The sequence below is a fragment of the Fundulus heteroclitus genome, chromosome 3 (genome assembly GCF_011125445.2).
Source record: "Fundulus heteroclitus isolate FHET01 chromosome 3, MU-UCD_Fhet_4.1, whole genome shotgun sequence".
Classification (NCBI taxonomy): domain Eukaryota; kingdom Metazoa; phylum Chordata; class Actinopteri; order Cyprinodontiformes; family Fundulidae; genus Fundulus; species Fundulus heteroclitus.
Genome location: NC_046363.1, coordinates 23,071,022 through 23,087,710, shown reverse-complemented (window position 1 = coordinate 23,087,710; position 16,689 = coordinate 23,071,022). Strand labels below are relative to the sequence as shown.

The 16,689-nt window shown below is 39.6% G+C and overlaps 1 protein-coding gene across 4 annotated transcripts; it reads left to right on the top strand.

Annotated features, from left to right (window-relative positions):
• The first annotated feature begins 743 nt into the window (after positions 1-743).
• slc45a4b (solute carrier family 45 member 4b) lies at positions 744-15,194 on the top strand. Of its 4 annotated transcripts, none has more exons than XM_021319258.2 (14): positions 744-912; positions 2,867-2,925; positions 3,114-3,427; positions 5,802-5,990; positions 6,081-6,260; positions 8,829-9,463; positions 10,356-10,502; positions 10,625-10,873; positions 10,981-11,100; positions 11,243-11,342; positions 11,498-11,578; positions 12,398-12,528; positions 12,676-12,744; positions 12,920-15,194. In XM_021319258.2, exons 3-14 carry the CDS (start codon positions 3,187-3,189, stop codon positions 13,202-13,204), a joined length of 2,427 nt encoding a protein of 808 aa, XP_021174933.2. In that variant the 5' UTR covers positions 744-912; positions 2,867-2,925; positions 3,114-3,186; the 3' UTR covers positions 13,205-15,194. The 4 variants fall into 4 exon arrangements, with proteins under 4 accessions (XP_021174933.2, XP_021174929.2, XP_021174938.2 ...); XM_021319254.2 differs by having other exon boundaries at positions 2,724-2,925; XM_021319263.2 differs by lacking the exon at positions 2,867-2,925.
• The last annotated feature ends 1,495 nt before the right edge of the window (positions 15,195-16,689 follow it).

Sequence of the window (16,689 nt, the reverse complement as noted above, 5' to 3'; positions counted from 1 at the left end):
AGTGACAGTGGACCGTCGCTGGAATTGTGTTTTTTTTATTTTGCAGCAATACGTCAGTAGCGACAGTGGATAGGAAAACTGTCCTTTTAACAGCAGGTAAAAACCTCCACTAGAACGAGGCTCAGTGTGAAGGGCCTTCTGCCAAAACCGACTGTGGGGGCACCACAAAGAAAATGGCTTAGGGCACCGAAATGGCTAGCACAGCCCCTGGATGTGCCGGATAAAACGTTCTAAAGGCTGTTCCCTTCTGGGAACCTCCATGAGGGGTTGGAAATTGTTGTTGGGTAAGAGGGATGTCTGACTTTCTTTCCTGGACCTTTTTACCCAATGACAGTGGAAACAACATGGGACCGTCTGATGGATTTACACAAAAATAGTATGAAACTTTTTCTTTTCTTTGTTTATTTTGTTTTTTGTTACTGAGTAAAAAACTTATCAATGTGGCATGTTGAACAGTGGTATTATTTCTTGTAAATGAATCAATTCTAAAGATCTTGATGGACCAAATTTCTTTAAAATAAGCAAATTCACAAAAAATGTTTAATATATCATTCAAAATAGTCTCCACTCCATATCAGTGTACTTTTACATGTTTAAACCCAAACTTACCTCTGGGCTTAAAACGAGCAATTAAAAATGAGACCACGTCGTAAGCAATTGAATATCATTTTGTTTTTCTATTCACTTTTAGGTGACGCCATAGTCAACATCGTTTGTCCACGCCCCCTCTTTGTTACTGTGGAAACCAATAAAAGAGATGAGTGGAGCGCGTGCATCAGATGGGTCACTGAATTAGCTTGTGAAGGTTAGCCGCAACGCTAGCCCCATTTTGACGTTTTTATGGGCACATTTGTGGAAAAATATTCACGATGCGGGAATAGCTCTGCGTCAGCAAAGAGAGGAAGTTTCCAGGTATGTCTTGTCTTTTTTTTTTTTTGGTGGTTTCACGGGAACGAATCATGTCGTGGGAAGTCGTTAAACGTTTGCAGCCAGAATAGAGTTTAGCCCGTTTAGCTCGCCTAGGTAACGCTAGCAAGTCAAACCTCCGTCAAGGTAGGGTTAACGTCAGCGGCCCCGCAGAGAGGTGTTTCTACCTGTTGTGATGTAGACACTTCTGTTGCTGCACCCTGTAAAAGTACGATAAAATAATTTTTTTTTTGGTTTAAGAGGTAGGTGGGGCAGGTAAAGTTTGATGAGCTTTCTTTTTTTTTTATTGTTTTTAGCTGAACAAGTTATGACACGTTGAACAAGCGGCGGCGAAACCCCTCCAACACGCATTCCTTTGAAAAACAAACTTTTAGTGCTTTGAAAAGACAGTTTTACATTTTTACTGAACGGGCAGATTATATTTACGGGATCGTGTTACTTTTCTCCAAGAGGCAGAAAACCAACGTCGCACGTCTGTGGTGGAACAAGTTTAAACATTGACCCGCGGTGAAGGGGAATGATTGAAAAACAGATTGGATTACTTTACGGTTACTATATCCTCAAAGGGCAACCGCGTTACCATTACTTTATCTGTGCAGGCAGACATCTGTCCATGTGGACTGTCTACACTTGCACAACACACATCGTGTTGTAATAATGGTTTATTTCTTAATCTGGCTTTTGTTTGTGGCTCTGATGTCACTTTTACGGTTTGACTATTGTTGAAGGTTACAGTTTGTTGCAGCACAATCTCTAGTTGGTATGCGAGGAAACACAAACTCGTAGTTCTGGCTATATTTGGGTCCTTCAAATTGTTTTGCATCATAATTTATGTCGTCTATTTTGAAGCAGGGCTGCATTTTTTTCTAAATCTCAGAGGACTTCATGTTCCCCATTATGGAAGCCAAAAGTACCAAAATACTTTTGGCACATGGATGCTTTCTGTGACGGTGTCTTGCATCATTATTCACGCTCCTTGGAAGATTTCCCCCTTTTTGCAATTACAACCCTAAATGTGTTCTACATTCCTTCTCCTCCAGCTTTGCACATTTGGAGACAGAAATGTTGCCCGTTCTGTGCAGAGGAGCTTAAGGTCGGTCAGATTCTCAAATGAATTTTGATTTGGATTGTGAATATGCATTCAGCTAAATCGCTCCTTTTGTAGCTCTGGCTGTATGTTTGTGGTCATTGACCTGCTGGAAGGTAAACCTCTGCCACAGTTTCAAGTTGTTTACAACCCTCAACAGGTTGTCTTTCACGATTACCCAGTGTTTAGCCCCATCTACTTCCCATCAACTCTGAGCAGCTTCTGTGTTCCTGCCTAAGAAACACATTCGCTTTGCATGATGCAGCCACCACTTTGTTTCACCAGTGGAGATAGTGTGTACAAGGTGGTTTGCTGTGGTGGTTTTCTGCCATATTTATCATTTTTGCATGTAGGATAAAGATTAAAATGCATGCAGGTGGGCTATTTTGACTTAGTGGGTGCCTCCTGAAGGCAGTTGGTTGGGTTAGATTTCCTTTAGGGCCATCAGGTTGGAATACCAATGCTTACTACTTTTCTTCTGATTCAGTTACCGCATTGGTTTAGCACAAGAAAAATCCACATAAAACAAAAGGGGTATAGTGACAACGTGACATAATGTGACTAAGTTCAAGGGGTATGAATATTTTTGCAAGACTCTGCATTTCAAAGGTCAGCTCTCACCTTGTGTAACGTAATGTATTTACAGGTTAGCGTCAGTGCTACATGTTAATCCTTGTTAATGGTCCAACTGACTTTTGTTGTTTTGCAGACATCTGCTGATTCCAGCCCAGCTGCATCTGCACAAATAAAGTCAAAGACCTTTTTGTTTATCTGCCCGGTCTGCTGCAAACAAAGCTGCTGGAAATGATAAGAAGACATCTCCTTTACAAGATTATAATTTCTTTTCTTTAGGTTCGCCACCACTTTAGACTTGGCCCTCAGAACCATCCTTGCTGCTGTATTTTATCAGTGTAATGGCTATTCTATTCCTCTTTTTGGTCTATTTATCCCATCATAATGTTGATTCCTTTCTTCTCCCTCATTATTTTTGAACTCTGAGTCTGCTGATGTGCTGTTTAACAAAAATCACTATTCCTATTGAATAACTGAGAAAGATGAGTTATGGACATCATTTTAATTCCTTTTAAATTTATTTTAGATTAATGTAAATGAGTGGACCTGTTGTGTGATTTGCCGGAGGTTGCAAAACAAGCGAACCGCGAACATTTCTAATGAAGTCAAACCAGACTGAAACGGGTGGAGAAGCTGAGGAAAGCAAGGCCCTGGACCTGCTTGACAACAGGAAGCTTAACAATGTTACAGAAGATGATAAAAGTGAGGATGAAGAGGAGGAGGGGAGAACAGTTCGCATTCCCCGGTATCGCTGGGTAATGCATGCCGCAGTGATGTTTGGACGTGAGTTTTGCTACGCCATGGAAACAGCTCTGGTGACGCCAGTGCTTCTACAGATAGGTAGGTCATACTGTCTTGATTTGGTAACTCTTACGGCCAAAATAAGCAAAGTTGGTAGTAGGGCTGACCTATTTTAAAAGTTGCATTTAAATTGGTTTAGGGTTACAGTTTAAATTCAGGCTCAACCCCACGACCCTGGTCCTTGTTTCAGATAAGGTAAACGAAAGACTACCGGTACTCAGCAATTATCGATATTGACTGATACAAAAGGCTTAATATCGCCTATTGGAGCCTATTGTACAGCCCTAGTTGGTATGCATTGTGAAGTTAAGAAGTAAAACCTTTTTGAATGTGTCTATATAACTGTTTTTTTCTGTACTTTGGCCAGGAAAGTGGTTAAAAAAAAAAAAAGAAAAAAAAGATGCAAAACCACATGTGGTATTCTTATTTTCTACATTTGCAATGTACTTGGGTGGAGATGTTAGACTCACTCTACTTCTTTGGGGTATTTTAGCGACACAATTGGGGCCAAGTTCATCTGACCTGTGTTATTTAAACATTTTGCTCACACGAGCCAGTGATGGTGTCCTTTGTTCACTTTCTTAATTTGAGTTTTGATTGTCTAGACGACTGTTGTCGTCAGACAGAGGTTTACATAAGTCTGCACCTGCAGCAGGTACCCTGGAGACACTGAAAACACTGTGAAGTCTGTTGTCATTGCCTTAGACAGGACGTGTCTGTCTGTCTCCTCTGTTATGTAACGGCAGTACCCGCTGAGGGGCTACAACCACGCAGTTAGATGTTAATTTTGCCAGCATAGCAGAAATTACACAAAAGGTGGTGTCCCATGGCCAGGTATGCCAAGAATGCGTAACACAGCACATTTCAGGTTCACCATTTTCTAACCTTACTAATGTATTAAACATCAAATCAACTTCATTCTCTGTGGCTTTAAAGCATTTCTGAGGCACCTGGTTTAGCTTTTTGACCCCTGGTGATATTGTCAGAAGAAGTTCAGCTTTTGCATTATTCAATATGTTCACACTGGTTGTTTGGGATCCATTCCCTAGACCTGGAAACAAAGGCCACATTCACAGGAACTGTCTGAAATACTTACACTATCGTTTCTGTTTAGGATTTCCCTCTTTATTTGTAATAAAATAAAACGACTGACAGGAATTTGTCATTTGTTTTGTTGTGGGTAAGTAATTTCTATACATTGTCCAAAGAACATTCTTTATTGTGCCTTTAGGGTTGTGAATGTTTTTAACAGTCTCTGGAAACTTTTTATGCCCAATTGAACAAGTGACAAGTTAGCTCTGTGTTTAGTGAGCTACAGGTTTTGTCAGGACCAACGCCTTCAAATCAAACACACAAATGTTGATTGTCAAACAGTCCTACCAAAGATTTAAAGTAGGTATTTTCAAATTCCTGTTTGCTGTAAATGGGCATGGCCGCAAACAATATTGCAACTAAGTGTCTTGCTTGCCTTGTAGCATATTCACATTATTAATTTCCTTTTAATTTCTCAAATGGTGTTTTTGATTTAAAAAAAAAAAAAGCACAATAAAAGTGTATTAAGTGCTGTTCAATAGTTTTTTGATGCAAAATGGGAGTTAAGTGACTGCCAGTGAGCAGCAAACTAGTAGTTGTTGTTTGAGCAGCTGTCAGAGACAATAACGGGCGATATTTTTACAGGGTTTGTTAAGGCATGACCAGGCTTACCCTGTTTAAACACAAATCTGCCAAATTAGTGTTTAATGCTTCTAAAGACCCGCCGGCAGGTTTGTGTTACCTAAAACCAGATCCACCTAAGGATTATCTCACTGCTGTGTTGCCTTGTTGGTTGGTAGGGGGGGGGGGGGGGGATTCTGTAATTTTTTTTTTAGTATCAAAAGTTTCACATGTTCTAAAACTGGTTAATAGTGAGCAAGACGAGTGGTTCTTTGTTTGTCTGCTATGTAACCAAGATGGAAAAAATTAAACTTTCTGGAAAGAAGTCAAATATTCACTGGAACCAACCTTTGTTCCCTATTAAAAGGGTGCAGTTATTTCTGACATGTTCATGCACCACAAACTCATGAAGAGCAAGTTTGATTGACGTGTACTTTTATATAGAATATTTTAGGAATCTTTGTGTGATTTTAAACAAGCAGATAAAGTAGACGGCTGACAGTAAAAGGAACTCCTGCAACTTATGTGGTTACTTTGAAAATGCCTTTTTTTTTTTCAAATGGTATTATTAGACAAATGGTATTGAATTTTCCAGCAACGGTTTCATTGTTTTCATTCTTACTTTCTTCAGCTCTCCTAAAAAATCAAATCTTAAGAGTTATGTTTCAGCAGTGAACCTATTTTGACTGCTGCTTTAGTCTTGTCTTGGCTATAATCTAAATGGTTATATTTGATTGACTCCTCTTTATGTGTGTTCTAGGTCTTCCCGAGCAGTATTACAGTTTAACCTGGTTTCTCAGTCCCATCCTGGGTCTTATGTTCACTCCATTGATCGGCTCGGCCAGTGACCGCTGCACTCTGCGATGGGGCCGGAGGAGACCGTTCATTCTAGCTCTTTGCATGGGAGTGCTGCTCGGTGTGGCGCTATTTTTAAACGGATCTTTGATCGGTGAGACGGTTTTTGATGAGGTCACACATCTGCGTGGATAATAATTCTTAGAGGTTAATGTTGTGTGTGCATTTTGGGGTTTTGTTTCAGGCCTTTCTGTCGGCGACAGTCCAAACAGCCAGCCAATTGGTATCGTCCTTACTGTTGTTGGTGTTGTGGTGCTGGACTTCTGCGCCGATGCCTCTGAGGGACCAATCAGGGCTTACCTTCTTGACGTTGCTGATGCTGATGAGCAAGACATGGCTCTGAATATACATGGCCTCTCTGCTGGTATGACATGCGTATAAGGCATTCCTCACATGTTTAAAATTTTCTTTGATTTCTATTATTGGTGAAATTGGGCTGCATTCCTGCTGTTTTTGAAATCTCTCTTCCCGGACTTGTTTGTTTTCTTTCCCCTTCAGACTTGTAGTGAAGGATTTATTGTGCTTCACTACCCGCATCCGACAGAAACACCTAGTGATAAAAATTGTCATTGATGTTATAGAGCTTAAAAATCCAGCATAGGAAAGAAAGGGCAATAAGTCACATGTAAAAAGAGAACACACCTGTGGAAATAGGAAGAGTCTTGCTAAAGTATCCATAGCATTTAACCATTGCCACAATTTTGTCTGGTTACAGCTACAAACTGTTGTATACGTTGGTGGGATTTCCTTTCATAGACCAGGGTGAAATAAAAGAACTGTGAAATGGTTAAAAAAAATATATATACGATTTCCTTCTTTTTCAGATAAAAGTCCAAAAAGTGTGGCAAGCATTTGTATTCCACCCTTTTACAACAAATATTGTTAAAATGTCACTAAACCAGTAAAAAGCTTCCACCTGTGTGTAAATTATTTTGTTTGTTAGGAAACATTTTGAGAACTATCATCATCAAGACTAAGGTTTGCAGCGGACTGGTCAGAGAAAACGTTGTGGGGAAGTTTAATGCAGGGTTGGGTAATAAAACAATATCCTAAAGTTTGAACATCTCACAGAGCGCTCTTCAAGTCATCATCAGGATATGAAGCGTGACACAATGGCAAACTTACAGAGACATGAGTCTCTGCCTAACAAAGCCTCTTAGGCCCCAAGATGTTCTCCTGAATTTGCACTCAAAATAACATACTTTACTCTAATTACATTATTCTTTTCAGCAATCGCAAACTGTATTTAAAGATACACTTGTGTGGTATCCACATAAATGTCAAAATTGTTTAGAAAACATATTAATTAGCAATGATTATTTAAACAGAATTCATAATTGCTGAGAAAAAAGCTCTTATGAAGTAGGACAAAAGTCACATTCCTCCCCCAGTAGTGGGGGCTGTGGCCTAAGAAGGTTTATAATTGTTGACAGGATGGACAAGAGGAGCATCAACAGGGGAAGCAGCCAGGAGATACATGGTTATTCTAGAGAAGCTGCAGAGATTCACTCGTTCATGTAGGAAAGTCTGTTGACATGACAACACATTTGTTGTTCACTCCACAAATTTGGCCTTTATGAAATAGTGGTAAGAAGAAACCCACTGCTAGAAGAAAGCCATAAGAATTTCCAGTTGTAGTCTTCCAGAAGCCACATAGGGGACACGGCAAACATGCGGAAGAAGACCACATGGTCAGTTGAATGAAAAAAAAAATATATATATATTTTTTTTGTTTACCTTAATCCAAAATAGGGTGGCAGAAGACTGCCTCTGTTCATAGCCCTTAACACCATCCTAACTGTGAAACATGGTGGTGGTGGTGGTGGTGGTGGTGGCATAATGCTGTGGAGGTAGTGATCTTCAGCTGGGCCTGGGAAGCTGGTCAGAGTTGGAAAAAAAGATGGCAGGAGCTAAATAAAGGGCAAAACTAGAAGCTGCAAAAGGCTTTAGATTGGGAATAGACTTTGCTGCAATGCAACAACCTTAAATGTACAATTAGAGTTCAGTAGATGAAAAGGTTCAGATCAAAGAAAGTGTTAGAATGGCCCAGTCAAAGTCCAGATTTTAATCCGGTTGAGAATCTGGGACGAGATTTGAAAATTGATGTACACAGATGTTCTTCGTCCAATCTGACTGCTGTTGACATTTTCCAAATAAATATGGGCAAAATATTCAGTCTCTTGATTTTTAAAGCTGGTAGCTATATTCCAAAAGACTTGCAGCTGTGATTTCAGATAAAGGTGATTCTACAAAGTATTGATTTAGAGGATTTGTAATCCAATCAGTTGTGATTGATTTTACCACTCAAACTAACCACACTTTAACCACTTTGTTTTTTTTTGTTGTGTTTTTAAACAAAACATATCTTTACTAAAATTGAAGGGGGAAAAGCACATTGTTTGCAACTTATATAAAATAACAAAAAAAAGTTGTCTGTGTACATTCTTTGCAGAAATTGCATAAAAACGCTTCAAACTGCCAAGACTCGCCCTTTTAAATTATTGCCTTTTATATTCAAACACAGTGCTGGGTTTAAGTTAAGAGATGCGGTGAAGGGCCCAAATAGGCAGATGTGACTCCAGAGCACGGAAATTATCCCGAATGGGAGGATTATGTTAAGATTTTACTTAATTTCTAATGTAACGTAGCAACCAAAAACAGGTTTGAGTGGGAATTTAAGTTGTCCTTTAACCTCATACGATCGGAGAAATTTTGTCCAAACATATGCCTTTTAGAAACTTGGAAAAAAGGCTGGAAAAGGTCAGTTTCTCTTCAAACATGTTTGGTCAGTTGTCAACCTCGTCTACAGATCTGTCAGGAGAAAGAAAAATATAGGTGTGGAGAGAAACCGATCATTTCCAGGCATCAAAAAGTCTATGTTTAGATTGAAATCACCAGGTCTTTCCTTACTGTTCTGTTTCTGGTCTTCTAGGACTTGGAGGAGCAGTCGGCTACATGTTGGGGGGCCTTGACTGGAAGGGCACAGCTCTGGGTAGAGCCTTTAAATCACAAGAACAAGTCCTCTTCCTGTTTGCGGGGATTATCTTCATTATTTCTGTCACACTACATATGCTCAGTATCCCTGAGAGGAATTGTGCTGCACCCAAACAGCTGAAAGGTGGAGAAGATGAAGAGTCTTCCAGTCAGTTGTCTGTAAAACTGGTTGGCTCCACACGACCTTCTCTCGATGCCATTGCAGAAGAGGATGCGTCTTCCTTAGAGGAGAAAGAATCACATCCTGAGGACGGGGAAATGGATTTCCAAGCTGTGGACAGAGTTCGGAGTAAAAGTGACTCAGTCCTCGCCATGCCCGACGCTACGATCGAGTTGGACTCTGACCTTCATCTGGACAGGCAGGTTTTCATGCCTGAGATGCATTTTTTACCAGACAATCTGGACAATGCCTTTAAGCCATCAGGCACCGGTGTGACGTCGTCCTCTCCTGTCGACCCCCTGTCCCTCACTGATGGGACGGTGCCTACAAATCCAGATGTGCCTCAAATAAAGGGTCCGACGAACGGCCAGCCTTCTTTCCCTCAGAACAGTTCAGCCTCAGAGAATACACACGTAAGATGACTGTGAATATAGAAGTCAATTGTGCTTAATATCATTTGGAGAACATATCTAATCTTGTAAAGTGTCAGTATCTTTCCTAAGCTTAAAGCAGTACCATGTAAGTTTTGAAGTATTCGCCTAATTTGAGACATAGTATTCTTCAGGTCGATATACAGCACTTGGTGCGTACTGATGCTCAGTGATGGGTGCCTTTCTCAAATACTCGCCTAAGTAACTTGAGATGGTCAGACTTGCCGCTGAATGGGTCATGTGACCAAAGCACCGCTTTACGGCAGTCTGAGTTCCCCTTAAACTCGAGAGCTAACTTTATGTCCTTCTACTTTTCTCATCCTTGAGTCAAAATTTGGTCATGACCGTGGATATTATTACAAAATACATTAACTGTAGTTCACAAACCTGAATGTCAGCTCTTCTCCTCTGTTAGAGTACCTGCAGCCTTTCATAATCAGATGATTGAGCCTGTTGTCTGCCCCGTCCTTCTCTTCAACGGCTCCTGGAGCTTCCCCTTCCTCTCCTTCTCCCCCTCCCTGTTTCAGTGGGAGACTCTGATGATAATCTAGAGGAGTGACTGCGGTCTTATCTTTCCAAGTAACTTCATGACTTCTCAGTCTGCTGGTCCAAAGGGGTCTGCTATCAGATTCCAAAACACAGAGGGAGACTGTTTAATTTTGTGACTGTGCAGTGTTGCCAGTGTCCTTCAGGGGTGCTAATCCTGGAAGTTACAGGTATAGAGGCCGTAGTGGTTGAACGTTACATGGTGCTGCTTTAATTAGCGCTATATAAGCCTTTGCGAAGACAGAAAACTTCTGTGCTTGCAAAATGTGTCGACTTGTGACTCTTTGATGGATTTTTAAGCCGTACTTCTGTCTCTTTTCTCGTTTAGCACGATAGAGGTGCTAATGGTGTTAGTGCTGGCTTCTCTTCTCGTGCCCTAAATACATTTAAATGCCACCCCTTCACCAAACCTGGGACCCGCCCTGCCAATACATCTGTTTCATCACGCCAACATCCACCAACCTTCTACAGACAGGTACAATTTTATTTATTTTGTTCTCTCTGCATTGTTTAAGCAATTTAGTATGTTCTTCAAAAATGAGACTTATTACAATATCTAATTTCAATAAAGATTGTTGGGTTTTTCTTCCTCTTTAGCCCTCCTTCACGTTTTCATACTATGGTCGAGTGGGATCACAACGCTATAGACTGCGACGCGCAAGACCCACAAGCCCTCAACCGATCACTATCTCCCGCAGTCTGACTGATCTGCGGAACATCCAGCGGCCCATGCAGAAAAGAGAGAGGCAGCCATCTGTAGGCAGTCTTTTATCTGAGGGCTCCAGCAGTGACGAGGAAACAGAGATGGGCACAACTGTGCGGCTGCTTTGGCTGTCCATGTTCAAGGTGAACTAAACTTTGTACTGCTGTGTAAAATTAGAGGGAAGTGGGCTGATTTACATTAAAGTAACCAGTCTTATGTAGAATTTGTTTTTTATTTCCCTCTCCTTCAGATGCCAAAGCAGCTCTGGAGACTGTGTGTTTGTCACCTTTTTACATGGTTTTCCATTATAGCTGAAGCTGTGTTTTACACTGACTTCATGGGTCAGGTCATTTACAGTGGAGACCCTAAGGTAAATACACACATCTATGTGTTCTGACTATTACACAAAAAAACAAAGCATTGCATGATTTATTGGCATATAATTCATTTTAACTCCATTTCAGTTATTCAGTCTGTCTTACATTAAAGTCCCCATGTTCTCCTTTCTTAAGGCACCTGCTAATTCCACAGAGCTACAAAATTATCACAAAGGAGTACAGATGGGGTGCTGGGGACTGGTGGTGTATGCTGCTACTGCTGCTGTCTGCTCTGGTGATGCACCAACTTTGTTGTTCATGTTGAGTGTTTAGGACTGAGCAAACTGTTGTGTTACACAAAAGGAAGTTGCAGATAAGACAGTTAAGACATTCTAAAGAGAAATACAAAGGGAGCCTGAGTAACCAAAAATGTGTCTCCCCCTGTTCCAGCCATTCTTCAGAAGTCTCTGGATAATTTTGACCTGAGCATAAGAGTCATCTATGTTGTGGGAACTCTGGGATTCTCGATAGGTGAGTCAGTGTGCTGCAGCATCATTTCATGTGTTGCTTCGAACTTTTGAATTTCTGAATTTTTGTTCAGACATAATCCTTACATATTTACTGAACTTCTGAGACTGAATAAAGAACCACAGCTAGTTGTTTTTGTGCAATATGTCAGGATCACCGCATGCATCTTTGACAGATAAACCATTGCCCTTATTAGTAACAGCCTGATCGATCACGTAGCATTTTTCTTTTTCTTTTTTTCTTTTTTTTTCTTTTTTTTTTTACTCAAAGCAGAACTTTTTTACTTTGGGTTTGACATAATTCTCAGATCTTTCTAAGTATTATTCAATGTTATCGAAAGATCATGTTGACAGAGGCCACTCTGCTGAAAGTGAGGTTTGGTCGTCTCGCAGCTGCAATCTAGAGTTCTACTGGGTATTAGTCTTGACATTAGAAGGTTGTGGGTTTGATTTCAGATTCACCCTGTCTCATGCTGATGTGCCCATGGACAAGGCAGGTCACCTCAGATTGCCTACTGATCTGTGTATCGGTGGATGAATGTGTTTGCGTTACTGACTGGGATTGGGTGAATGTGGCTATAGTGTAAAGTGCCTTAAGTAGTCAGTATGACTGGAAATTTATAAATTCAATTAACATTCAAAAGTACTTTATGAATCCCAAAGGGAAATTAAATTGAGTCCATTTAACATTTTATACCATTTACCCTTCTCACTTTAAGGCATTTAAAATGTTATGGAGGAACTTAAAGCTGTTCATGTGTAGAAATAAACCACTGTCCTATATTTAAAAAATGAATAAATAAATTGGGCCTCTTTGTTTTAGGAACTGGGATTATGGCAATCTTCCCTAATGTTTACGTTGCCATGGTGATGATCAGTAGCATGGGAATCATCTCCATGAGCATCTCGTACTGTCCCTATGCTTTGCTCGGGCAGTACCATGAAATCAAAGAGGTAAGATCACACACAACTTCACAACACATCTTGTTTTTACATTTAAATTACTCTTTGTAAGATATTACAAATATTCTTTATAAGCATTTAGCATATGCTTAAGATTTGTAATAAGGTTTTGACCATTTTTTTTTTCTGTTTCCTCAGTACATTAACCATAGTCCAGCCAACACTCGAAGAGGCTTCGGTATAGACTGTGCTATACTGACCTGCCAGGTAAGTGTCACCGTTTTTACTTTCTAGCCCCTTCTTGTATGAGAAAATAAGCTGTAAGCTGAATAGGTTTTAGTAAAAGTGAACATCATCTGAAGAAAGATTTTAGCTAAGTAGCCTTTTTAATTTGGTTGTTGCAGCATTGACCTGTGGTCTCGTGTTCTTGATTTATTTCCAGGTTTACATCAGCCAGATTTTGGTGGCATCAGCTCTGGGATCCGTGGTCGACGCCGTAGACAGCGTACGTGTCATTCCGATTGTGGCCTCTGGGGGCTCCTTCCTCGGCTTCCTTGCTGCATGTTTCCTAGTAATCTATCCTGACCCAGAGCCCAGCGGCTCTGAGCAGGATCAGGATTCTGATGCTCCACCTGGGGAGGTGGATCAGGATGGTGAAAGGACCAGTGACCAGAGGATAGCTCTGCTCAACCTCACAGACCAGACCAGAGAAGACTCTGCTGCCTGAGGGTAAAAGACTGCCATGATGGTTTTACTCAAAAACCAAAAGACCCCTCATGTGTGGGTTTGACCAAACTTGGCGGGCGTGCATATGTGATGGACCACGCTTTATAGAGCAGCAAAGAAACAAAAAGAGGGAAAAATGACATTCCATCTAGTAAAAATGTTGGAGGGCTAGATTTAGATTACGTGATGTGAAGTGGAGAGTTTAAAGGCAATGCCATCTTATGCTGCTCTGTTTGTACAGTTACTACCTCAACACACAGAAAATAATGTTTAGCTAATAAAATAATAGCCCATAAAAATAAAAACCCAGGCTTTAGCTGTTTGGTCAAACTACGGAAATTTATTTAGTCCAGACTACAGGAAGCACAAAGCACTTTGATTTTCAAACAGTGCTGCCACGCTGATGGTGCCAAATATCACCAATATGTCACATTTTACTCTCTGCTGCTGCTTCTTAACTGCCAAATGGACAATCATAATGCTGTAGAGGGGACACTTGGTGCAACTCTGCATCATTTTAGGCTGAATACAAGTGTAAATATTCCCGTTCTGGAAGAAATTCATGGACATTTCAATGCTATTTTACAAATGCCAAAAACTGTTCAAAGGTACAAGCCTCCTGAGTTTATTCTAGTTGCAAAAACGTTATACAATCAAACCTAGGATTTTTCAATTGTCATATTGTTGTAAATAGATGTGTTCATAATGGCATTTTAGCATCACACTTGAGTCTCCAGGGAGATTTTTTCAATTTTTAAGTCAAATTTTTTCTGATTTAAGTTGATCTCTCAGGGTGTTTTTGTTTAAAAAAAAATAATAATAATTTTGACTGAGAAGCTCATTTTGTATTGTTAACAATTTCAAATTTGTAAGCTGTTTTTTGAAGATGAGCGAAAAGGAAGTGGAGCATTGGAGACAAAACGGATTTATCGTGGCTGTATCTTTGTGCATTTTCCTTGAAAGCAAACTGACCTTTACCCTGCTGAACATACTTATGAGAACTGGATGTAGCTGTAAAGCTGTCCTGTTACAGAGAACACACAAGGGAACGCATTGTTCAATAATGGTGAGCATGCAAGCCGAAAGAAACGTAATAATTACAGAAATCGGCGTGTTTAATATTTGAAGCATACTTTAAGTTCCCAAAGAGCATTTAACGTTTGTCTGAGCTCCAGCAAAGCTACTTTAAATATGGTGGAGATTCAAAAAGCAGACCTTTAAACACTAAAGCTCTCTATAGAGTGTTGGTTTAACTTAGAGTTTGTCACATGGTGCATTATTTCCTAGCATCTGTATTGCTATGTGACAAATGAAAGTGAGGATCACTTTGCATGGCTCATCTATGCCAAATTTAAAATGTCATGATCACTCAACTCAGGCAGAACATCAGACCCGATTTCCTGTTTTACAGCATTAAATGTTTTTGTTTTATCCAATGGCTTTTATGGAAGGAGTATACTGTAATTTGAGGACCCCCTAAGAGCAGCTTTATTGTCTTGTTTTCAGGCAATGTCAGCATTATAAAGGGAATATCAGATATGCAAGGAGATATTTTGGACCATTTTTGTGTTAAGGACCTGGACTTGTTTGTGGCATGTCTTTTATTTTTAGCACCTTTTTGATTTTAGCACAGATTTTGTTTGCTTATACTGTTTTCAAGAATAGACCTTTGAACTAATAGTATCAAATGATGCAGAAACACTTTTTCTTTTAACTTGGGTTTTGTCAAACTTTAGTCCAAAAAGATCCTTCATATTCTGCCATAACATGTGAGGTTTAAATATTCTTTAATCTGAGAAAGCAGAACAATGTTTTTAATGCTGTTACTATAGGTTTAGTTCAATTATTGGTTTTTGTGAAGAACTTTTTCCATCGTTCCCCAGAATTCCTGTTTGTGCCAAGCTACTGTACCCACACTGTGTGTTGCCATAGTTCTGTTTGAGAAATGTTATATTTTTGATTTGATAAACACATTTTTGTGTAAACTAAAACTGGTCTTTCGTCCTGTGTGCTGGTGTACATTATTTTGTCAATTTCCCTTTAGAGATCAAAACGCAACAGTTTATTTAGGAGGAAAATAATGTGATTGTATACCCAAAATAAATTCTTTATAATTTCCAGGAAACACTTTAATGACACGACCTCATAAGTTAAAGTTGTGAGAAATCAATTAGTTTTCATTTACAAATGAAATGGCTACTACATGGTTTTATATGGGTAAAAGTTTGATCATAAATGCCATTCAGTTTTGTCTTGTATTAATTTATTCCAAAAGCCCTTTTAAAGGTTGAATTATCATACTAGAAATGACTAACCTGAATTTTAAAATCAAGAATTGGGTGTAGAGATTTTAATTCATAGTGAATTGTCTCTCATCTTGTCTGGTCAAAATTATGCATACAAGCTCAAATGTCCCTTAAAAGGGACATATGCTCTTAAATCGTTTTCACATTGAAATCATTCAGCTGTGTTTTATATAAAGTGGAACTTCAATGCTCTAGTCTGAATTCCTTGTTAATTTACCCCAACGGTCCCCCGTTTTTACCCCTGTCCTGAGGTGCGTCTGAGAGCAAGTTGATTTGGTGCAGTTTGTAAATCTAAAGGAGGCACTACGCGTACCATGGTGTACGTAGTGCCTCCAGGTCGCAGAGCATTCCACTCCAGCTCGTTTTGCCATTTTGGGTATGGTGTAATGAACAACTGAATACTTATGCACTTGTATGGTAGATTCACAAAATGGGTATGTCTGACCTCCATGGCCTTGTTTAGCAGTTCTGCAGCAAATATTGGGACATAACAGTTCAGAAACACTTTAATAGAAAACTGAACATCTTGGAAAAATATGACCCAAAAAGATGGATATCTACGCAGCTCCTGGAAAGACTACAATAACATTTGCTGGACTCAAGTATGCAACAAAAAGTATTTAAGGGCTAAAAAAGTGAATTTTGCATATGTCCCTTTTAACAAGTTGCAGAGAAATCACACACTTTTTGTAGCCATCAACAAGGACCTGGTAACATGACTGGACTTTTGAAAACTAAGAATTAGTAAAGCTTGTTCAAGTCAGTTTGCTGTCATTGTCCCAGTTTTTAGTATAATTTACATTTAGTGGGGTTGGGGAAAATCCAGAAGCCTAATTTAGCTTAGATTGTTTGTTTATTTGTTCCAAAACCTGCTTTATTTTTGGGACCATTATCCTGTTCAAACACTCAACTGTGTCTTAGTTTTAACCAATATAGCTGCTGATATGAAGATGTGATTCTACCTGCCCCTGTACCACAGGCCATAGAACAGGTCCCTTGCATTATGGTACGTCACCATGCCGGACAGTTGGCACAATTTTGATGGGTTTGGACCACCCCAAAAGAAAATGAAAACCGCATCAATTTGAATAGCAAAACTAAGCCTAAAAAAGGATAAATGTGTAAAATAAAATAAAAACAATGTAGTAATAAACATAACATATATTGCACATTGTACCAA

Coding starts and splice junctions, on each gene's coding strand:
- slc45a4b (XM_021319263.2), top strand. CDS start 3,187: ATGAAGTCAAACCAGACTGAAACGGGTGGAGAAGCTGAGGAAAGCAAG. Junction 3,428..5,801: donor GCCAGTGCTTCTACAGATAG/GTAGGTCATACT, acceptor TGTGTGTTCTAG/GTCTTCCCGAGCAGTATTAC. Junction 6,261..8,828: donor TATACATGGCCTCTCTGCTG/GTATGACATGCG, acceptor CTGGTCTTCTAG/GACTTGGAGGAGCAGTCGGC.